Genomic DNA, 23373 nt, shown 5'->3' with positions numbered 1-23373 from the left:
TCCAGCTCCGTAAAAAGAGCAGTTCTGTTGACAGCTCTCTGGTGGAGAGAGCAAAGTGCCAGTTAACGAAGGGCACATTCACAGATCACGAGCCCGCTGCCAGCTCTTCCCAACTGGAGCATCCTTACCACTTTCAAACTTCTTTTCACATTCTTTTTGCGTTAATCTCATGCCACATCAGACCTTGTTGCTGTGTTTCCTGAACAAGAGCGTTCTGTATGAAGGATGTGGCCAACATGACAGTCAGGTCTGGGCAATGGGATGGGCTTCCTTTAGTCTGTAGCTCAGCGGTAGAGCAGATGGTTTGCATGCAGTTCCCAGGATCGATCCTTGGCATCTCCGGTTGGAAAGAGCAGGTGGCAAGCAATGGGAAAGAGACCCTGAGACCCCAGTCAGAGTAGACAACACTGGGTTAGATGGACAAAGAAGACAGCTTCCTGTCTTCATGATGCTTCTGATTCCCACAATATCCATGTGCAGGATGCTCAGGACACCGAAATGTGGGATGACAGGGTGGGGAGAGAAACAACCTTTTAAGTTTGCGTTTTATTGTATATAATGCCTTCCCCCGCATGGTGGAGTTCAAGGCAGTGTTCATAGGACTCCTGAAAAGTCTCCCATCCAAAGACTGACCAGAGTAAGACCTGCTTAGCTTCAGCAAGGTGGCTGCATCATATACCTTCAGACCATGTTGTCAAGTGCACATAGCTATACAGTGGTACCTTGAGTTACAGACGCTTCAGGTTACAGACTCCACTAACCCGGAAGTAGTACCTCGGGTTAAGAACTTTGCTTCAGGATGAAGAACAGAAATCGCACGGCGGCAGCGGGAGGCCCCATTAGCTAAAGTGGTACCTCAGGTTAAGAACAGTTTCAAGTTAAGAATGGACCTCCAGAACGAATTAAGTTCTTAACCCGAGGTACCACTGTATTGACATAACTCCAGCTATAATGGCAGCAGTGTTAGAAACTGATATATAAAAGCTATTCGCCATATGACCCCTTACACCTTGGTTACGGGCACACTAACAGAATGTTTAGGCCCCTTCTGAAAAAAGAATATTACAAGGCTGAAAATGAATTGTGTGTATTGTCAGCTCCAGCTAAAATCGGACTCGTGCCATAGCACAGCACCAAAAAAATGCTGCTGTGTGCCAGCCAGTCAGATGGTGGAGATGTCGGGTGCCATCTTGGCACCCGGGCATCTTCACTTGGTTGCAAGTGACTGGCTAATTTCAAATACTGTTTGGCAGGGTGGGTCTTCATTGGAGTGTCAGCGGCTGGCACGAAGTCAGTAGCGGGCAGCGGGGCTTACCTGACCTCCCGTTGCTGCTGCCTGCCAGGGGCAGAAGGGGCAAGGTTGGCACGGTGCAAATGCACTGGCAGAACCAATCCATACTCCTGCTGGTTCAATGGCACAGCTCCATCCTTGCTACTGCCCTCTCCCTGGCCCAGGAAGCTGCAGCAATGCTAGTGTCCCTGGGTAGTCAGATAAGTGCCACCACCTCACTGACATCTGCTGTGCTAAGCCTACAGTCCTGTGCCAGCTTACTTGGGAAAATGCCTTGTTGACTACAGCAATACTAACTTCTGAGTAAACATGCATAGGATTGCCTTATGAATCAGGGTTCAGGGGGTGTAATAACATGCTCTTAGGGGTTTTTTTTGCAAACAAGCATTACTGGTGTAACGGTGCACACAAAGGACATTTTCACGCGTGGGATTAAGGGGAAGAAATCTGACGAAGATCACTTGTGAAAGTGAACCTACCTAATTCACACATTTTCGGAAAAACAGGAGAATTGAAACATAGCTCTGCCATTTTAATGAGTCATAATGTCCTGATGTAGCATCACTCCAGGCACTTTGGGAAAGTTAAACGATAGCTCTGAGCCTCCCATTGAGCATTGCAACACTGCTGTTGTAGCGGTCTACTCCCATTCTAGCCAGCGCAGGGGTTCACAAGAGGGCACTTTCCTCAGGGTCCTCTTAGTTTTGGAGCCCATCTTACTGAGAGGACAATGGGCTTCCCTTCAACACAACACACACTTCTTTTATCACTTGTGAGCGGGCTTTCCAAAAGCTATGACTTGTTTGCTTATCATTGGCATTTTGTGTGTGTGTTTTATCAGTGGAGGGTTATCACACACACCCTTCTGTTCTCTGCAGGTTAACACAGGTTACCATCCAAGCAGGAATTATTTGCATGACGCAGTTAATGCGATCATATCATTTTTATAAAACAGAACTGATGGTACTTTTTGTGCATGTTCATTTTTGAACATTTATAGGGTGCTTAATCTTGTAAGTCTGGTGAGGTGTTAAGGTTTGTTTCACATGCTTTCTTTTTTAAACAAAAAAAACACACCCGCCAGTGAGTGTGTGACAGGTCCTTTTTAGACCACATTCTGTTGAGAAACTCATGTGGCTGCTGTGACCTATTTATCTGTATAACCTAGAACGCAAGGCTGGACAGGAAAGAGCAATGGGAACAGAATTATAGGGATGACTAATAAGCAGCAGCGGAAACCTTGCTCCATGGGGTCTCCAGGTTTGGCTGCCCCCATCCCAAGAATAATTTTTTGGAGCTGAAAAAGGTGTGAGGAACAGGGTAACCAAGCTCACATTCACACCATCCAGTTAAAGCACATGACTTTGTGCCAACGAATATCGGGAACTGTAATTTGTTAAGGGTGCTTGGAATTGTAGCTCTGGGGTGTGTGTGTTAAGCTAACATTCCTAGAACACTTTGAGGAAGTGGTCTAAATGTGCTTTAAATGTACAGTATGGTGCGGATGTGACTCTCAGATGCTCCAAGGTGCATTTAAAAACCCTCAACCTCTTCTACAAGGAAAGGTCAAATACTTTGGAGTTGGTTTTTTTGTTTGTTTGCTTAAGGGGAAAACCACCAGTAGAACCCTGTGTATGTCTACTCAGAAGCAAGTCCTGTTGAGTTCAATGGGGTTTACTGCCTGCTGAGTGTGTGCTCAGGGCTGCAGATTTTAGTGGGACCTGCAACAAAATGTTGCGGTATGGAGTGCTCCTGTTCACTCTTCCAGTCCACAAGCCATGCCTTCTCCCATAATCATCCATTCCGCTCTAGTTTTCCTACCCCTCCACTGTCAGCAAGCTCAGCCCTTTGAGAGTGTGCAGCCCTTACTGTGTCGCTTTTGGGGTAGCCCTCTTTATAAGTCTTTCGATTCCAGCAATTTTTGTATTTCTGAAAAATGTTGGGGTTTCTCCAAGCCTGCTGATATTTCCCTCCTGTGCATGGGCAGTGCTGTTTTGGAGACAGTGCTCCAGTAGAGAGAAGGGTGTGTGTGTGTGTGTGTGTGTGTGTGTGTGTGTGTGTGTGTACATAAATATGGACAAGCAGATACTTTTTTCACTTTCTCATAATATTAGAACATAGAACTTACCCAGTGAAACTGATTCATAGCAGATTCATCATTGGTAGCAGAGAGAAGCTTCTCCAAATCACACATACCTAATGGTGGGATTCATTGCAGCATTGACCACTAGCCGAGATGGCTGTGAAGTGGAGTGAGAGAAATTGGGGGGTGGGGAGAGAATCAAATTCCTCAAGGCTCTGTGGTGCAGTGGGTCAGTGGGTCTTTGCTGTTTACCAGAAAGCTGCTGGTTTGAGCCCACCCAGAGAGCCCAATGCAGAATTCCTGCATTGCAGGGGGTTGAACTAGATGACCCTTGCGGTCCCTTCCAACTATTATTATTATTATTATTATTATTATTATTATTATTATTATTATTATTATTACATCTGAAGGTAGCCCTGTTTAGGGAAGCTTTTAATGTTTAATAGATTATTGTATTTTAATATTCTGTTGAAAGCCGCCGGGAAACCCAGCCAGATGTGTGGGGTATAAATTATCATCATCATCTACTGTTCTGTGGTTCTAAGACTTATTAGCAAAGAGGGCAATATGGCACCTCCATGTTCCTAGGCAGTATATCACTGTAGACCAGTTTCCGGGGAGCAGTTGTGGGAGAGGGCTACTGCATGGGCTTCCTGAAAGCATCCGGTTGGGAACTGTGGGAAACCGGATTGGACGGACCATTGCTCTGATCCAGCAAATTTTCTCTTATCACGCCTCTCATAACAAACTGGGTGCCAATCATCCAGGACCACAGAGGCTCTTCTTCTGATAGGTGCCACTTACAGTAATGCCACATAACTGAGCTTGTAAGAGGTGAAATTACGCCAAAAGCGAATGTTCATTTGAAGGACCAGTGGAAAGCTGCTTACAGTGGACGAGATTTATCAGGGTTTGAGCCAGCGTTATTCTCAAAGCCAAAGAACCAGAATGTGCAGACAGCAGGGGATGATCTGGCACAGCCAGACAGGTGACTCAGGTGACCCTTTAGGGCATCTTTATCCAAGAGACCCTGAACAGCCACAGAGGAAGAGAAAACACTTCACACGTTGTAGCTGATCTAAGGAGAGTTCCAAGTTCTTAGTTTCACTGGAGGTGGGGACAGGGGTGGTTCAAAGAGAGCCCCCGTCTCCCTGGCCGCTGTCTGGTCTTTTGTCTGTAGACTCACTATATTCAGTCTCTGGACTCTCTATTCAGACACTGGGATTTCCCAAACAGGGCTTTGCTTCATAAGGTGCCAAGCGTTCGGGTGACCTTTGTGGCTTTGGCAGAACGGAGCCGGCGGTGCAGCAGGAAGGCGAGGCCTGAAGCGGGTCGGTTACAAAGGAGGCTCTGAAGAAACTGGGCTTGCAAACCAAAGTTTGGCTCTGGGTGCCGGAGGCAGGAAAAATACGCAACCCTTTGATGTCTTACCACTCTCACTGTTTCTCCTTTTGTGCCTTTTCCCAGCCTGCCCTTAGCGCTGCCTTTCTCTCTCCCCCCCCCCCAGCCACACTTTCTCTTTCCTCCCTGCTCAGCACCAGTCTGAAATGTTTTTTGGCAGCCTGGGAGAAAAACAGGGAAGTTGGCCTTCTTAACTGTGGCCGGTTTGCGAGCATCCTGCTGGCATTTGCTATCATCAGCTGACTGGCTCAGACCATTGGTCCATCCAGCTCTAACTTATTAGCGGCGAATATTTGGCATAGTTTCAGGCAGGGGCCTCACCTGGAGATGCTGGGAATTGAACGTGGGACCTTCTGCATGCAAGGCAGTTGCTCTCTCACGGAACTGTGGCCCTTTCTTTGACTCTCACGGCAACATTACTCCAGTTGAACTTGACTAGATGCTTGCATTCCATTTCCATCAGCTGGGTCTGTAGGTGTTTGAATCTTGAACTGCCTTCAGATTGCAGAAGCTATAAATAAAGCAGTTACGGTTTTCCCTTTGGCTTAATGTGAGCCTGTAGAATACACAATTCAGGGCGCATTTAGTCTCTCCGGGTTTGCTTTGGAAACAGCCCCAGGGTGGCCCAATCAGGACTGGGCTGGGCTGGGCCAGGGGGATTAATTCTCTCCGCGGTCGGAAGCAGCAAGGCTTCTGAATGCCACTTCTTGGAAACCACAGGAGGAGAGAAAGCTCTTGTGCTCAGATCCTGCTTGCAGGTTTCTTCACAGCTTGGCGCTCTGATGCTGGACTAGATTGGCCATTGGCCTGATCCAGCAGCCTCATCGTATGTTTTCTCCCCCTGTCTCCAATGCACACAGTCCTGACGAAAATCTCCCACACCTGAAGCTGCAGTTTCATCCAGGAGGGGATCTAGGCGGAGGACTATAGATCAGTGGTAGAGCCTTGCATGCAGAAGGTTCTAAGTTCCATCCCTGGCACCTCCAGGTAGGGCTGGGGAAAAGCTCCTTCCTGAAACCCCAGCAAGTGTAGACAAGATGGAGCTGGAGGAAGCAGGAGGCAGTTTCCTGGAAGGGCCCTAAAACTTAGCGTTCACGTCCAACAGGAAGTCAGAGGCTGCAATGAATAAGCACCTCTCACTGAAACCCTTCTTGTAAAGCGGGGTGGGGGAATTGCAGCAATGGATAATACTGTGCGCTGCATAATGTGGGCATGTTGTAGGAGATCCTGCAAAATAAAAAAAGAAAGAAAGCACCATCTTTTGCATGCTCTATTTCCCCTTTTTGGAACACAAGACATTTTTGAAGCCAATTAGCAAAGTGAGAGTGCAGGAAATTAGACAACGTAGCCACCTATTTATGGAAAATCAGAGCATATTTGTAATGTGCTGATGTGATGAGCTACAAAGCGATATTCATCTCTGTGAATGTTGGAAGATTCAGGACAGATGAGGCAAAGTGCTTCCTCACGCAATGCATAGTTAGATTCGCTGCCCCAAAAGGTGGTGATGGCCGCTGGCTTGGATGACTTTAAGCAAGGGTTAGACAAATCCGTGGAGGCTGTCAATGGCTACAGGCTATGTTCTTCTTCCACTGTTGCAGGAAATATGCCTCTGAATCACAGATTTTGGGAGATCACAAGTGGGGAGACTGATGTTTTGCTCAGCTGCTGCTTGTGGGTTTCCCGTAGACATCTGGTTGGCCCCTAAGAGAACAGGATGCTTGGCTAGATGGAACACAGGCCTGATCCAAGAGCTCCTTTCGATTTTTATAGATATTACTGGGGACAATGTTCTTTGCATAAGCAACTGATTTTGTATCTGTTGGTTATGAATTGCTTATGGATATTCTGCTACTTATTTTTACTTGCCTAAGCTATTGCTAATCTCATCCCCCGCCTCCATCTTTTTCATCATAGTCTCCTTTCAATTATCTTCTTCTAAGTTGTTGCAGAACACAGAAATTAATGTGTCGTTTACCATCACATTTTTTAAAAAGATGGCTTCTCACTGCTACGGCAGTACAACATCGTGATCTTTTTCGGAACGTTCTCACAGAATCAGGAGAATTGGTGGACCTCCCACCGAGGAGACTGCAAAGTTAATCCGGTTTCTTGCCCAACACTGTTTACACAACAGTAACAGGGAACAGAAGGCAGCAGGAAGGATTTCAAAGCAAAGCCTAGTAGGGTGGATGGTAGCATTTTTACTAAAGAGTCTTCTGGGCGCCCCAGCAGGTGCTGCATTTTTGGATGCCGTCCAAATTAAAGTCAGTGTGAATATTGCCATTTACATCCTTTGGAGGTGATTTGCACCTTTGGGTGATTATCCTCTGAGCAGCAAGCGTGGAGCTGAGGAGCTCTCTGTTCCTCACTTGCTGATTTTGCAATCTGCTTGACATTCTGATCAAAATAAACCTCCCTTCAAGTCGGAACGGGCTGTGTACACGTTGCAGTTGAATCTTGATCCAGTGCACACCCACTGCTGGTGTATGCAGCCAAGTGCGCTTGACATTGGCCACAATCCACCTGTATCCTGTAGTTTCTCAAGAAATGCTGCTGCTTGGTGCGTTCTCCCTCAATCCTGCTTCCATCCGATTTGAGAACCTAAGCCGAGGTGTGTACACTTGAAACAGTGATTTCACATGTGCCAATGACATTTTCCATGAACAGACATTCAGGCAGGGGAAGTCACAGGCACAGGAAAGAGATCAGGTAATGTGCATCAAGTGATGACACCCCTGCCTTCTCTTTGGTGTGCATAGCAATGTAAAAATGTGACTTGAAACACAACAACCTCACTGTACAGTGGTACCTCAGGTTACATATGCTTCAGGTTACATATGCTTCAGGTTACAGACTCCGCTAACCCAGAAATAATACCTTGGGTTAAGAACTTTGCTTCAGGATGAGAACAGAAATCGTGCTCCGGCTGCACGGCAGCAGCAGGAGGCCCCATTAGCTAAAGTGGTGCTTCAGGTTAAGAACAGTTTCGGGTTAAGAACGGACCTCTGGAACAAATTAAGTACTTAACCCGAGGTACCACTGTATTTGAAGCTGCCAAGGTACACACGGCCTTGATCTCAAAAGGCTGGCTTTGAGCATATCCCACTGATTTCTACTGTTTTGAAGTGAATGGGCAGGCCTCTACCTTAGGTCCTCTGGTGAACATGGCACCTAGTAGAACCCAGATCCTGTCCCCCAAACTCTCGGTGAATTTGACATGGTAAGAAGTGGCAGAAGCCTCTCAGTTTCCTTGGAAGAGACTCCAGATCTTTCTTACATTCTCCAGACCCCAGCACAAATGTGAGGGAAAGTGCTTTATCTCTTAACGGCTTCTTCACTGGAGAACTGGAGAGGGCTTGACTTCTTGTATTAGTGAAGGGATGGGGAACCTGTGAGCCACTGGATGCTATTGGACTCCAACACCCATCAGCTATTGCCGGCGTGGCCAATGGCCACAGTCAACACAAAATGGCTGAAAGTCCTATTCCTTCACAATGGGTGCGTAGTTCCTCCATGCATGGAAGTGTGCTTGATTGGGCCAGGGTCCTGTCTCACACATGTGCATTGCATGGGCTTTGGGTGACCAGGTCATGCAGCGACATGGGATCTGCAACAAATACTGTGGCTTGCTATTCAAGATTCTAGCCTGCCAGTCACCCCTTCTTCCAGAATCTTCCAGTGTGTTCCCATCTACTTTCTGTCACCATCCCCTCCAAAATAAAAACCCCTCAACATTCTGTGGCTACTGAGCATGCTCAGCCTCCACTGGGCTATTTTTGAATTTCCCCTCCTTAGTTTCTCCCTCCTGAAACCTCATTTTGGGGTATGGGTGGTGCTGTTTTGGCTACAGAAGCATTGAAACACAAACCAGGACATCAGAAATTGATGGATTTGTGTCTGAGTGCTTAAGTAAATTATTGTTCCAAGAAGGTCTGGGAGGGCCTTCCATTTTTAGGATTTCTGAAGCATGGAGATGTAAAAGACTGGCAGAATATGGGAAGAGGCAGTGGGGCAAGGAGTCCTTGAGGTCTGTTCTCTCCTTACCCCTACAGTGTAGGTGACACAAGAAGGCTGTGTTGAAAGGGGGCTATTTTTAAACCCCCCCTATCTCGGTGCAGCCTATGATTAAGATTCTTCGCCATCTCCACAGAAGGAGGTGACTGGAGAAATGAGTGCAGTCGCAGTCAAGAGTTCAAAGCTGCTGTTTCCTTTTCCGTAGCTGCCAGTTTCGGGGGTGATGATGCCTCACTAGAAAGTATGTTATCAGAATTAGCTGAGCCTGCGACAACAAGGGAGGAGTGTAAGGCCACCTTTTGACTCCTTGTACATTTTAATATTTGGTCACATAAAGACATTTGGACAGGAGGTTTGCTGGTTTCAATCTGGTGGAGGTGCACTGTGACCTTTTTTTGCCACGTAGTTGAAAAATAATGTTTTCTATGTCCTCTGGCATTCCTTTGTTTCTGAATTAATGTTTTAGCAATGTAGGCGATCAGATATGACGATCCCATCCCCATCCCTGATGTAGAACCACCCACTTTCAGGAGCACGTTCCCCTCTCCTTTGGGGATACGAATGATGCTGAGGGGTGTTATGGAGGCAAAGATAGTGGAAGCAGAGTTTGCTACCAGATTTGGATCAGGCGACACCCATCTCTGCTGCTTTCATGCTGGATGACAGGCTACCACTGCAGTAGAGCAGAGGATGTGGGTGGCGCTGTGGTCTAAACCACTGAGCCTCTTGGGCATGCCGATCAGAAGGTCAGCGGTTCAAATCCCTGCAACGGGGTGAGCTCCCATTGCTCTGTCCCAGCTCCTGCCAACCTAGCAGTTCAAAAGCACACCAGTGCAAGTGGATAAATAGGTACCGCTCCAGCGGGAAGGTAAAAGGCGTTTACGTGCGTTCTGGTTTCTGTCATGGTGTTCTGTTGTGCCAGAAGTGGTTTAGTTATGTTATGTATTCAGGCCACATGACCCGGAAAGCTGTCTGTGGACAAACACCGGCTCCCTCGGCCTGAAAGCGAGATGAGCGCCGCAACCCCATAGTCGCCTTTGACTGGACTTAACTGTCCAGGGGTCCTTTACCTTTTTTTAACTTTTAGAGCAGAGGTGAGGAACCTCCCATCTTCCAGGTGTTGTTGCACTCCAGCTGCCATCATCCCTGACGGATGAGCATGTTAGCAGGAGTTGATGGGAAGCTGCCTTATATTGAGTCAGATGCATTTGCCCCTCCACTTCAGTACTGTCTACCCTGACTGGCAACAGCTCTTCAGAGGTTCAGTCTGAGCTACCAAGGACTGAGCTTGCGTGGTGTAGTGGTTAAGAGCGGTAGACTCGTAATCTGGTGAACCGGGTTCGCGTCTCCGCTCCCCCACATGCAGCTGCTGGGTGACCTTGGGCTAGTCACACTTCTCTGAAGTCTCTCAGCCTCACTCACCTCACAGAGTGTTTGTTGTGGACGAGGAAGGGAAAGGAGAATGTTAACCACTTTGAGACTCCTTAAGGGGAGTGAAAGGCGGGATATCAAGTCCAAACTCTTCTTCTTCTTCGGCATACAAGCTCTGAGCTACAGCCATTCCCCCAAATTACACAAGTAAGGACTGGATTTTTAAAGGGCTCTGTGGGGGTCTGGCTGCATTGCTCCATGTTGCCTGTTTCACATTCTGCTGGTGCCCAGCAGGCAAATTCCAAAACCCCAAGATTTATTTATGTTTTCTCAACAGGAAAGATCACTGGAACTGTACCCTTTTCTTCCGACTGGTATAATTTATTCCGACTGCTGAGTTGGTATCTCAGCAGTTGGAATCACAAATGTGCACTTGCTGAACCTTTCTAGGGTCTCCACTGTATAACTGGTACCTTGGAGCAGTTTCGAGAATGGTTCGGTTCCGAGAAATCTTAAGTGTTTCCTCGTAGCTGTCATGTTGCAAAGAGGTCTCAGTTTTCCAAAAATAGCTAGCCTTCCCTCTTGAGAAGAATCTGCTGAGTATGCTAATGCACATGATCAGACGCAAGGCTAGTAGGGAGCGAAGGCTCTGTCGAGAACCCCAATGGCGTTGTATATTTTTCGTGCTCCTGGATACCTGATTAATGCCCATCAGCTTGGAGGAAACATCTCCATTCCAAATGTAAAAAGTTAATGCTTTTTAAAAAGCAGAATACCGCACTAATTGCCCAGTAATGCAGTCAGGCTTTGGAGCAAAGGTGCAAGTAGTCGCTAGAAAGCTGCAAACGTCAGAGAAATTGCACTTTAAAACTCCAACTAAAAACCCCGTTGAATCTCAACGGAGCGTCGGCCAGCACAGTTACCATTTTGCCCGGGATGTCCTGTGTTCATTACCTACATCATTAGGCATACATTATGCTGCTTTCCGTAGTTACATTTATATATTTGCCTTTCTGCCAATGCACTCAAAGCCATTTGTAGCTCAAAATAAGACTTTCCCATTTAATAGATGTTAGACACATCACAAAAGGGGGAAAGGATAGGGAGGGAAGATGGGATGGAGGAGAGGAGAGAAGAGGAAGCAGACGCAAGTATCGACCCTTCCATACTGTTACAGAAGTACTAGGTGATGTTTATTAAATGTATCTCTTGCCCTTCCTCGCAAAGGAGCCCAGGGTACTTAAAACACAACCAAAACTAAAGCAGAAACCTATTTAAAGCAAACCATCTAAAAAACAGTAAAACTCTAGAAAACAAATGATGTAAATTTAAGGACAGAGAGAACCAAATCACATGTCTGGATAGGCCTGTCAAGTCAAAAAAAGTTTCAGCAGGTGTCTATAAAGAGAGGACAGTGATGGCCAGTGGTGTGTGGTCTGTGGATTAACCATCAATAAAATCTCCTTTAAATGTGTTAGAAACAAAATGTAAAGGAAATGCTGCAAACAGCAGTATTTACGTATAGGAAAGTGCTGTTGCTTGATATACTAATAATATTTCCCGTTTTTATTATTGGTATCATTAGCTAAGTACCACATTGCCAATGGTATCCCATTCGTTCCACATGATTACATTTGACTGCAACGTTTCATTATTATTATTTTTAATTTCTGGCCGCTGTGCTTTTCAGTTGAGTAGGATCACTGTGGTCCAGGCTGGAGACTCCATAGCTGGCACAATACAACCATCCTTCTGGAATGTGTTGGATTGACTCTGATCCCCTTTTTGCATTTCTGCAAAGCGTGCCGCCATCATTCACATACATTAGTGAACTCTTAGGTAACCACATCATAGAGCACAAGGAAAAGTCAAATTAGAATTAATTAGGTCAAGAAACTTCTCGGGGGTGGGGTGGGAATGTCCTGGTGTTGATTTTGGACATTCCCTTGGCCAGAGATGGGAAACCTGTGGCCTGCCAGATGTTGTCAGGCTCCCATCACCCCCAGTCTCCATGGCCAATGGTCAGGGATGATGGGAGTTGGAGCCCAGAAACATCTGGAAGGAGAACCAGGCTCCCCATCCCTGCCTTAAAGCATATGGATAGGTGGAGCTACCTGTATCCTTGAAATTTACACCAGCAGGCTTTGGAGACCTTTGGAGCTCTGCTATAGAATCCTAGAATTATAGAGTTGGAAGGGACCCCAAGGGTCATCTAGTCCAACCCCCTGCAATGCAGGAATCTCAGCTAAAACATCCATGACAGATGGACATCCAACCTCTGCTTAAAAACCTCCAAGGAAGAGTCCACAATCTCCCAAGGGAGACCGTCCCACTGTTGAACAGCTCTTACTGTCAGAAAGTTCTTCCTGGTGTTTAGTTGGAATCTCCTTTCTTGTAACTTGAATCCATTGGTTTGAATCCTACCCTCCAGAGCAGGAGAAAATAAGCTTATTCCCTTTTTTCATGTGACAGCTCTTGATCTATTTGAAGATGGCTGCTGTATCTCCTCTCAGTCTCCTCTTTTCCAGGCTAAACTACATATCAAGTCTGTCTCCTCCTCTGACCCATCAGACTGTAAATATGGGATGTGCTTATTCCCCTTACGTCTTCCTTTTGTTCCATATCAAATCTAACCCCTTCTGCTATTGATCTAGGATGGATGTAGGTAGGCTCGTTTCCACAGGCCAATGTCATCTAGGGGAGGAGGGATTCCCACGGGAGCTCATAGGAGCTTCCTAGGAGAGAAGCACTGTTTGAACAGGCCTATCCCCTTAGCAATTCCTGTGTTCAATTCCAACCATTTGGCTGAGCAGCCATAGGATAGCAGCCTCAGTGTAATCAGTCCCAGGAGATAGGAGAAGCAACAAAGCAGAGGGAAAGCTTCTTGTCTACCTCTCCAGACTTGTTAAAAGCAGCATGGAGAACTAGGGGACACACGCACACACACTCACTGGCAAGCAAGCGAGAGAGATTCTTGCAAACCATCATTCAGATCTTTGCATTTTTCTTGAAGCCCACTCAGAAACAGTGTACCCCAGGGCTCAGAACTTTGCTCACTTATTTCCAGGATTGCAAAACATTAGGTAGAATGGTTTTGAAGGTTTGAGGTTGGTGCGTTTATATGTGTTGAGAAGTGCACTGGAGTTAGATTAATAGTCACCTTCCTTTGTCTTGACCTCTGCAACAAAGAGCCACAGATGGATTTATGCAAGCATCAAAAGTCAGCTGATCTGTCAAATGTGGAGAGCGGAGGGGGGCAGGGATCAGGTCCGCCAGCCCAATCCAGTTCCCTTCATCTTGCTATATAGAGCAGGACTGGGAAACCTGTGGCCCTCCAGATGTTTTGGGCTTCAACTCCCATCAGCCCCAGGTAGCATGGCCAGCAACATCTGGAGTGCCAGAACTTCCCCAGCCCTGCTGTTGAGGAATCTGAATAGCTATTAAGCTCCTGCTTGGGTGAAATTGTTGCAAGTTCCAAACGCTCCTAGATCCTCTCCAGTTTTGTATATAAATCTGAAGGTTCTCCCCCCACCCCAATGGCAGGCCAGTGTAGCTCAGCTATCAAAACTCTGATACATTGAATTAGGGAAATAATTCCATTTTATTTTTTAAAAAATGAAAAATGCTATCTTACAAAACCTGAAAGCTTAAACTCTCAGAGTCCCAGCCAAGGCACTGAGCTGTCATAATGTTCTATGATGCTAATAACACATAAATTTCTGGAGCATTTCTCTTCCCTTGAGCTGTCACAAGCCTTAGCGCCACCCCCACCTCCCCAAAATTGAAATGAGGTGGTTGGGGCAGGGGTGAGTGGAAGAGTACTTTTTAATAAGAGGTGGGTAGATTCTGGAACTGGATCACAAATGGTCATTGAAAGCAACCTCCTTTGCTGACTTTATATTTAGCTAAGTCGAATGTGCCTTGCTGTAAAGTATAGAATTAATCAGTTAACTTGAGCGACAATGTCAAAGAGTCCTAGACATATATATCTTACGCAACCTTTCTTGGGAATTCTAATAATAAAGCCATGCTCTTGAACTCCATACAAAGAACAGCCTTTCCTAGCTCTGCTTTGTGTTCCCTTTTTCCTCTCCTTTTAGATTCAACTTTGGCTGATGCCAGATGAATTGAGGTTGCTTTCAGATGACATATAAACGCTGCCTTTTAGCACGGGGCCAAATTGAAAGTCTGTGCATTTTTTATTATTATTTTTTTTGCACCAGAGTTAGCTAACTATAGCCTTCCTTGATCTCGACCTCTGGTTTGTGTGCCTAGGGACCTGGTCTCAGCCCTTTCCATGTATTTAGACGTCATAACATTAAAGGAGGACCTTGAGTGGAGATCAGAGTACTTGGATTTGCCCTCCTGTTTCCCACAGTTCAGTACTACTACTCTCCATAGTGGAATAGTGTAAACACAACTTCAGTGGTCTACGTGGGGAATAGGGTTGGGCAATAGCTGGTTTTCAGCATCGTGACATGCCACCAACTAAATATCGCGATATATTACCAATATATCACAATGTCTGAAATATGTAGGGACGCTGGTGGCGCTGTGGTCTAAACCACTGAGCCTCTTGGGCTTGCCAATCAGAAGGTCGGGGGTTTGAATCCCCACGACAGGGTGAGCTCCCGTTGCTTGGTCCCTGCTCCTGCCAACCTAGCAGTTCGAAAGCACAAAGTGCAAGTAGATAAATAGGTATTGCTCCAGCGGGAAGGTAAACGGTGTTTCTGTGCACTGTTCTGGTTTCGCCAGAAGCGGCTTAGTCATGCTGGCCACATGACCCAGAAAAACTGTCTGCAGACAAACGTCGGCTCCCTCGGCCAGTAAAGCGAGATGAGCGCCGCAACCCCAGAGTCATTCGTGACTGGACTTAACAGTCAGGGGTCCTTTACCTTTTTTATGTAGAGGCATTGGCTGGCTTCGGGTTTCCCCCACATTGAGATTTTTGCATAGCACACACAAACATCACGATTCACAATATATTGCCAGGTCAAAAATTATGAAACCAATAACACTATATGGACTACAAACCAGTTTGGGACAATATATCGATCTATCGCCCAGCCCTAGAGGGGAAATGGTGAAGTTGATTCATTGCTAGTTAGGAAAGGTAGAAATCAAGGTAGACTTTGACCAGAGCATGCAGAGAAACTTAAAGTCAAGCATTCAAGGCTGTTCTTCGCAAAAGAGGACCAGCTGTGAGTATGTGACGGCTAATAGCTGTGCAACACTTTATTGCCACGAGGCGTAATCCCAACGGCAAGTCCTCCTGAAACAAACGGGAATTGTGCCAGAGCCCGTGTGCTTTCAGCTATCCCGTTTATTTCAGTAGCTTGGATAGTGCCCTGTGGCAAGCTCCCCTGCTCAAGTTCCATTGAAATGACTGGGAACGCTAGAAGACCACGAACTCTTCCACAATACCCTTGGGGTAAAGGGTTTCTTTCTGTGAGTTAGTGCAGTGGTGGCTGATATAGCTGCCTTTTCTGTTAATGGGGGGGTGGGCATACCTGCGTCCATTTTGTGGTCCTGCTTCCGCCCCCCACTCTTTTAGATGTGGCAGTTATTTTGGGATTTGCCACTCACCCACGGCAGCCATTTTGCATTCCGCTGCGCCCTGCCACGGCAGCCATTTTGCGTTGGGCCATAAACACCACGGCAGCCATTTTGTGACCGGCGCCCACAGTTGGTGGCCGCTGCCTGAAAGGGCCCTGGCAGATTCTGTGATCGCATCCTCCTGCGTGCGTTTGGAACAGGAGAAAACTAAGAGAGGAGTCTGAGAAGAGGCAGGGCAGTATAGAAGCAGGCACTGAGAGCTGCCTACACCAATGGGGGTGGCCTGTGAGTTCCCTGAATCTGAGCCCCCTCATGGCGATGCTTGGACCCTGACGCCGAGGACCCCTTGACGGTGAAATCTTTCAAGGAAGAGGCTGTCCCTGCTTGACCCAACAACATGTGATGGTAATTTGCAACGGCGCCTTATGGGTTTTGCAAAAAGAAAAAAGTTTGGAAGGGCTTGTACCACCTACCTTGTCAGCAGGAGATTAAGCAGCTTACTGTAACAGTTTAAGGTAGGTCACATCTCAGATGGTAATTAAAGTGAGTTATTCTCAGCAGCAGGCTGACGGGACAAGCACATTTCAAGCCACTCCAGGCTGAAGTGGGGCAGGCAGCGGGGAATAATCTCTGGAAAATTTGAAGGCAAGCTTAGAAACGCCTGTTATGGTGGATTTATTTTTTTCTGCTGGCTGGCACCTGGAAGAGACAAAGGTTAGCTGCAGGGGGTTGCTCCGTCAAGAGGAAGGGCTTAAATTCATGTTGCCAAAGGATTAGCTGAGTTTGAAATGTTATCTTGCCTCTCCCCGACATCTTTTCTATATATATATAAATAAATAATCTCCTTTCTAGAAATTGTCGTAGGTTGACAGTTTGGGACAAGAACACATTTTACATTCTAAAGTTGAAACACTTAATTCCTTCCTGGGAGACTCATAATACCTTCAAATGAAGAACATGGAAAGGAGGAGTTTTCTGTTGGATTTGCTGGTACTCCTTCTGCCTCTTGAATAGAACAAAGTGGTGAAGTGGTGCCCCGATGGCTTCTGATCTGAGATCCACTTTGAGTCCCAAACAAGTAAAATAGGACCCGTTCTTGAAATTTATTAATTAGAATGTGTTGGTTCAGTTGTAATACTTAACCATAATTAGTGTTACGTGAATGAGTCTAGGTAAATCCTGAGTTTACACACCCACCCACACCTATATCTTCTCCGGTATAGATCAGATGCAAGGAGGTCTGGAAGGTTTCATTTCTCATTTAGACCAACCGCAGCTTGCCGTGTTGCTTAAGTCCCAACACACTGTAGTTCCTCTTAACTATGATCATCGAATGGCATAGATATACGCCACCTGTTGAGTTTTGCTGGTACGGTCTGGTTGGTTGCTGCATTTGGGAAGGACGTTCTTCATAGGTTAGTTTGGCCAGTGACTCCCCTCACTTCCCTCCTGTAAAACGCAGCTTGGCTCACTTGCCTGAGCTCTTTTGCTATTTCATTCTGCTGGCATTGCAGCACCTCTTTTCTCTGTTTGTGCCACCCTTGGTGGATTGGGTAAATTGATGGGGGGGGGGGCTGGTGGGCGGATGGCCTTATATGCAAAGATTCTGCAGAGAACTTGCCTTTATGTTTAAAACATAAGCCTAGAGAAGTTTCAATTTGTAAATCTCTTCTCGGGGGATGCAGCAACATAAAAAGTACCTTTTAAAATGGAGTCTATAACACTTATTGCACTGTTATTTATATATTATGCATGATATGCAGAGATAATGTGTATATTATATCCCATGTTTCTTTAGTCATGGAAATGAAGGTGGTTTATGCTTTGTGTTCCACTGTGGTTTTCCCACCAGGCAGTGACCAGTTCAGGACTTGCTTAGCTTCAAGAAGGTGGCAGCATCACATGCCTTCAAACCATGACCTGGGAATATTGGGGGAGGATTGTACTTTAGGGGCTGGGAACCTTGAGGACACCGTATTTGGGGATATTAGGCTAAACTTTGCCAAAGGAAGGGGAAGGGCCATCGGATCGTAGAATTGGAAGGGACCATGAGGATCATCTAGTCCAACCCCCTGCACTGCAGGAAACCTTTACCCCATGTGGGGCTCAAACCCACGGCCCTGATATTAAGCATCAGTGGTGGAGCACCTGGGAATCCAGAAGGTAGCAAGTTCGATCCCTGACATACCCAGCTAGGACTGAAAAAGACCCTAGGGGTTATTGGGTTGTTGTTTTTATTTTGATTATATATTTTGTGCTTTTATATTTTGATTTTGTTCTGTGAACCACCCTGAGACCTCCAGGTACAGGGCGATATATAAATTCAATAAATAATAATAATTATAACTGCTGCCAGTCAGTGTAGACCAAGGACAGGTCCCTTCAGATGTTTTTGACTACAGCTTCCATCACTGCTTACCCTTGATCACTCTGGCTGGGGCTGATGGGAGTTGTAGTCCAACAACATCCAGAGGGCCACACATTCCCCATCCTTATGTTGAGCTAGGCAGATCAATCATCTGAACTGGTAGAAGGCAGATTCCTATGTGCCAGGAAGTAGGGTGGGGTGCGAGTGTATTATTGCTACTATTTCCCAGTGGAGGGAGAGTTTGGACAAGTCACCTCTGCTTCTTTCCCATGCCTCCCTCTCCTTAACACTTTCTCTCTTTGTTGTCAAGATGGCTGGCGGACGACGTGGGGATGGTGACAGCCAGAGGCCCTGCTGAAGCCGCAAGAGCCATGAAGAACCAGCCCCCTTCAGGGAACGCACCCGCAACACCCGCCAGCGCCCCTTCCCGATGGCACCGGCGCAGGTTCCGGCGCAAGGCCCCCTCCGAGGTGACCGTGAAGGGCCAGCTGCGCATGCGCTCTACCTCGGGAGCCTTTGTGATGGTGGGCGTCTCAGTGGTGCTGGTGGGCATGACCATCGCCGTCATTGGCTACTGGCCTCACCGTGCCAGGTCCGGAGGAGGCAGCCGGCCAGGCAACGCCAGTGCCACCGATGAGATCAAGAAGGAAGTGAAGGCCTTGGCCCACCCTCGCCCCTTACCTCACAGCGAGAAGCTGAAGCTCATTGGGCCTGTCATCATGGGCATCGGCCTCTTCATCTTCATCTGTGCCAACACCATGCTGTACGAGAACAGAGACATGGAGACCCGCTTGCTGATGCAGAGGGAGCTCTACTCCATGAGCCTGAGGCTCCCACAGGACACCAGCCAGGCAAGCAGCTACTTTCAGAGGAGGCCTACCTTGTCCTCTGTCCAGGCGAACGCAGACTGCGTGGAAGGTTGCTACGAGGTGGACCTCTCCTCCAGCGGCTTCCAGTCTTGCTCCAGCCCAGCCGCCAAGTGGCCCAACGCTTACGACTCAAACAGGCTACAGGCAACCACCCAGTTCCACAAGAGCGTCTCGCCGTCCCTTTCCCTCCTGAGCGTCCACTCGGATTCTGGCAACGCCGCGCCGGATAACCGCGGCCTCCCTTTTGCCCACGGCGCGGAGTCAGTCATCTCGGCCGTCAATGCCCTGTCTCTGCCTCTCATTAAACTCAACAACTGTCTCCTTGAAAGCCAACGAGTTTCTCGAGCAGCCATCCGGGACTTGGAAGGCAATTGCCTCCGCTTGCCAGAGGAGAAGGACGAGGTGTTGAGGCTCTCCTGGACTGTCCTCCCGGGGTGCAATGCCACGGCTCCCCAGAGAGGCGAGCTCAGAGGCAGCCATGTGGTTATTGATATGGATAATGTTGAGCCTTCCTCAGCCACCTCGGTGGAAAGACTCCTGAACCCCGAATGCACAAAGAGGGGATTCAGCTCGGACACTCAGATCCCTAATGCGGGTCACTCCAAGTCCCTGGATCTCGGCCAGCCAGGGGTAGTGTTAGTGGCGCCAGTCAAAGACAGGAAGCACAGGAGCTGGCCTAGACTCGACCACATTGGCCTGGTCAACTATGCAAAACTGGAAAGCCGGGGCGAGTCTTCTGATAGGCTGTTGGAGCCAGCGAAGGAGCCTATCAGTGGCTTGAGCAGGGAGCCTTCCCGGGAGGTTGTTGCAGAAACGGGTTGTGGAAACTGACTCTGCATTGGAAGACTGCATGTGCTGTTGGGATTTGCCATGTCATGCCTGGCGTTGCCAGGAGCGAACGTGTATATAGATATTTTGAAATGAACGATTTGCAGCAGCGGCTGCTTAGTCAGTCTGCCAGTGGCCAAGCCCAAGTCTCCTGCCAGAGGAGAGATGCCTTTGAGATGCTGCTGAACAGATTGATTTCCTTCTCAAGGGCCTGTTCAATTCTTGCCTTATAAAGATCCCCTCTTCAACTTCCCCCACTCTCTGTGTGAAAAGAACTATTTGCCTAGAAATGGAAAGAAGACTTAGGATTGCAATGGGGCGGGTGGGGGGGTGGTTGGTGGGGGCTGGTACTCCTCACTACACCCAAACCCACCCAGCCTCCCTTGGAAACACAGGTGGTAAGATTGCGGGGAAGAACGGGACGATTGCTAAGGTTTCAGAAACAATAAACTGGTGCCTCCTAAAATAGCACAGGTCTAGTTTTAAAAGTCACGAGATTATAATTTTTATACACAGATGCTAGTTTCAGAGCTCTTTGGGGCTAAACATCAGACCTTGCCTGCGGTATTTACCCCACCCCACCCCCAGTAGTAGAACAATTTTTTTTTTAAAAGAGATTCTTATTGTTTTATTGCCAATCTCATGTTCTGGGCTCTGAGAAAGCCAAAACATTTTAAAGTCAAAATCTTGCAAGTTAATTGGTGACTTTTTTCTCCTTCCTTCCTCATCCTCTGTCCTGAATCACTGGGTATGTACATGCCAAACAAGGTTATTAAAAAAAAAAGTTTGCCTCACTGCTTTGAAGACCTCGAGTCGTTTGTTATGCCTTAAACATTGTTTGGGATTGCTCTCTTTCCGAGGGAAATTTATCAGCTGATTTCAGCTAGCCCTTGACCAAAAAAATGATAAATAAGCTTTTTTCGCCCCATGGATGGTGCGAATGTTTAGGGTAGGAGACCATCTATTTCCTTAACAACATCTGCAAACTGATCTGAAGGCTCAGAGAGATGCTTCTTCCCAACCACTCCAGCTGGGAACCCCAGTGCCTCAGCACACACACACACACACATACACCCAAGTGCCGCTTCCCAAAAGCTGGAGAGAGAAAACTCTTGCAGTTCAAATATAGCCTGAGAACGGGATTCGGGCTGCAGGCATTTCCCATAACTATGAGTGGCTGTTGTGATGCAGATGCTGTGGTTCAGATGTCAGGCACTGAGCCAGATGTGAAGAGGAGGCCTTACAGGGCTGGGTGGTGGAAGGCAGAGAATCACTGTCAAACAGCTGAGACCATAACTACAGGTAGCCAGATCCGTTTCAAGCAATCTCATTGGGCGGCTTCTTAATAAGACTTTGTAGCGGCATCCTGCCTGTATGGGTTTTCCTTGTATCTCCCCAAGTGAGAGGGCTAGAAACTTACTTTAAAAACAAGGAGAGTTAACAATTCATAAGAACATCAGAGGGTGCTTTATAGCAAGTCTGACCATGGGGTCCATCTAGCTCAGTATTGGCTACACTGACTGGCAGCAGCTCTCCAGGGTTTTGGATAGGGTGTCTCTCCTAGCCATAGCTGTCAACCTTCCCTTTTTTTGTGGGAAATTCCCTTATTCCAGCGCCGTTTCCTGCTGCTTCCCACTGCTATCCCGGATTGTTAGGTATCCCGTAGACTGTCCCCGGGACAGGTGAGGCTGCTGATCCCTTATTTTCAAATCTGAAAGTTGACAGCTATGCTCCTAGCCCTTCCTGGAGATGCTGAGGATTGAACCTGGAACTTCCTGCGTGCAAGGCAGATGCTCTGCCGCTGAGCTATGGGCCCTTCCATACATCACCCTGGAAATCCTATGTAAGGAATAAGACTTATGCATGTCCAAAGAGAGAGAGCGAGAGAAGCATCTGATTTTCATTTTGCTCCCTTTGATTCTGAATGTCTTGCCACATTCCTTTCACATTTTTTCCAGTTCCTCTGCCACGACCTCAGCTCCCCTCCAGTGCTGGGCGTGTGTTAAGCTGAACTTTTTGCCTCCTGGTTCGTTTCAAGAGGAAGTGACCCGAAAAGGAATATTCCTGCCGTTCTGACCCCACAGACGGGCCTTTAAATAGAAAAATAAAGCAGTGGTGCAGGCTGCAAGCCAACACATCCCTAACCTGGGAATAAGGCCCAGGGGGCTTACCTCTGAGTAAATATGCATCAGATTGCCTTGGTGATTGATCAACGAGAAGTTAGAAACAGGGACATTTGACATCAGTGAGATTTCAGGATCTTCTGTGTACTTGCAGCAAGGTTTGGGAGCCACCTACCTGCAGTTGCACCCACACCATGCAGAGAATCCTTAATGTGGGCTAGAAACCTAAAAGCCCAAGTTTTGTCTTGCTAGATCATCTCGGTGTGTGAAATCCAGCTGCCGACTCCTCCAACACTGCAGACAACAGGTAGTCCAAAAAAAAAATATAAAAAAATCACCACCTATAGATCTGTGGTTCCCAACGTGGGTCACACACCTCACAGGGGGGCAATTTGATTTTTAAGTGGGGGCAATTTGAGAATGAGTTATTAACAGTGAATGGCCTTTTAGGCTTCCTCCACGTGAACAGGAATTCACTTTTTGAATAATAAGAATAAGAAACGGGGGGAGGGGATCAGGATTTTAGAGATGCTTAGGTGGGGCATAGCCAAGAAAAGGTTGGGAACCACTGCTTATAGATAAACAACCAATCCAATAGCCCATATTCTCTTGCTGATGGGTGGGGTCAGACTGACCTCACACATCTAGGGCAAGTAAAGTGACTTCCCTGGGGTGTGAGCCTGGTCAGTGTGTATGGAAGTCCTGGTATGCCCAGACAAGGCCACCCGGGCGACAAGACAGTTGGACCCTTGTGCTGGACAGGGTGCGGAGAGTGCTCACCCTCTTCCCACCCAGCGGCGGTGGCGAGGGCAGGGTTAGTGTGTTCTGTCCTGCCCTGGGCGCCTGCAAATAGTGCTACACCACTGCTCTCCTCCATGAATTTGTCTGATCTTTTAAAGCCATCTAGGTTGGTGGCCATTACTGCTTTCTGTGGGAATGAGTTCCACAGTTTATGACTATGCACAGCATAGCCTTCCAAAAGTCAGCTTCCTTGGAAGTCCACGAGTGCTATGAAGCATGGCCATCCTTTGAAATTCACACTTCTGAACTTAAAAATGCAGACATTTGACCAAGAAATGTGTGCAAAAATGCATATGATGCAGTAAAGGGCATATAAATCAGTGAAGGGCATATATACAGTATATATATATATATATATATATATATATATATATATATATATATATATCAGTGAAAATTAACAGACAGAAATGTATTGCATTATAAGAAACCACTTTGCAAAAATGTGCATATTTGGTAAGACTGCATACAAAAATGTGCAGAAATTCACACAAGAGCAGAAATTTACACTAAAATGCTGGCAAATTTTTCTGTGGACTTTTAAAATGCAAAATTTTCTGGCTGATTTATAAAGGTGGAGAACGGAGCTTAATACAGTGGTACCTCTGGTTACAAACTTAATTCGTTCCAGTGATCCGTTCTTAACCTGAAACCATTCTTAACCT

At 47.0% G+C, this 23373-nt stretch overlaps 1 protein-coding gene across 4 annotated transcripts in view; it reads left to right on the top strand.

The window, feature by feature from the left end:
- The window catches only part of TMEM200B (transmembrane protein 200B), a 32191-nt gene extending 11613 nt beyond the window's left edge, over nt 1-20578 (top strand). Inside the window, exons 3-4 of one of the 4 annotated variants that reach the window (XM_083512198.1) lie at nt 15920-16234; nt 18398-20578. In XM_083512198.1, coding sequence (XP_083368324.1) covers nt 18420-19787 — 1368 coding nt within the window. In that variant the 5' untranslated portion in view covers nt 15920-16234; nt 18398-18419 and the 3' untranslated portion in view covers nt 19788-20578. Of the gene's footprint in view, nt 1-15101; nt 16235-18397 lie in introns of those variants that run through there. The other 3 variants (XM_083512200.1, XM_083512199.1, XM_083512197.1) reach the window with 3 other exon arrangements.
- Nucleotides 20579-23373: the final 2795 nt, after the last annotated feature.

Source organism: Podarcis liolepis, assembly GCF_965112155.1.
Source record: "Podarcis liolepis genome assembly, chromosome: 7".
Classification (NCBI taxonomy): domain Eukaryota; kingdom Metazoa; phylum Chordata; class Lepidosauria; order Squamata; family Lacertidae; genus Podarcis; species Podarcis liolepis.
Note: the sequence above shows the minus strand (reverse complement) of the source record. Positions and strands in the feature narration are given on the sequence as shown.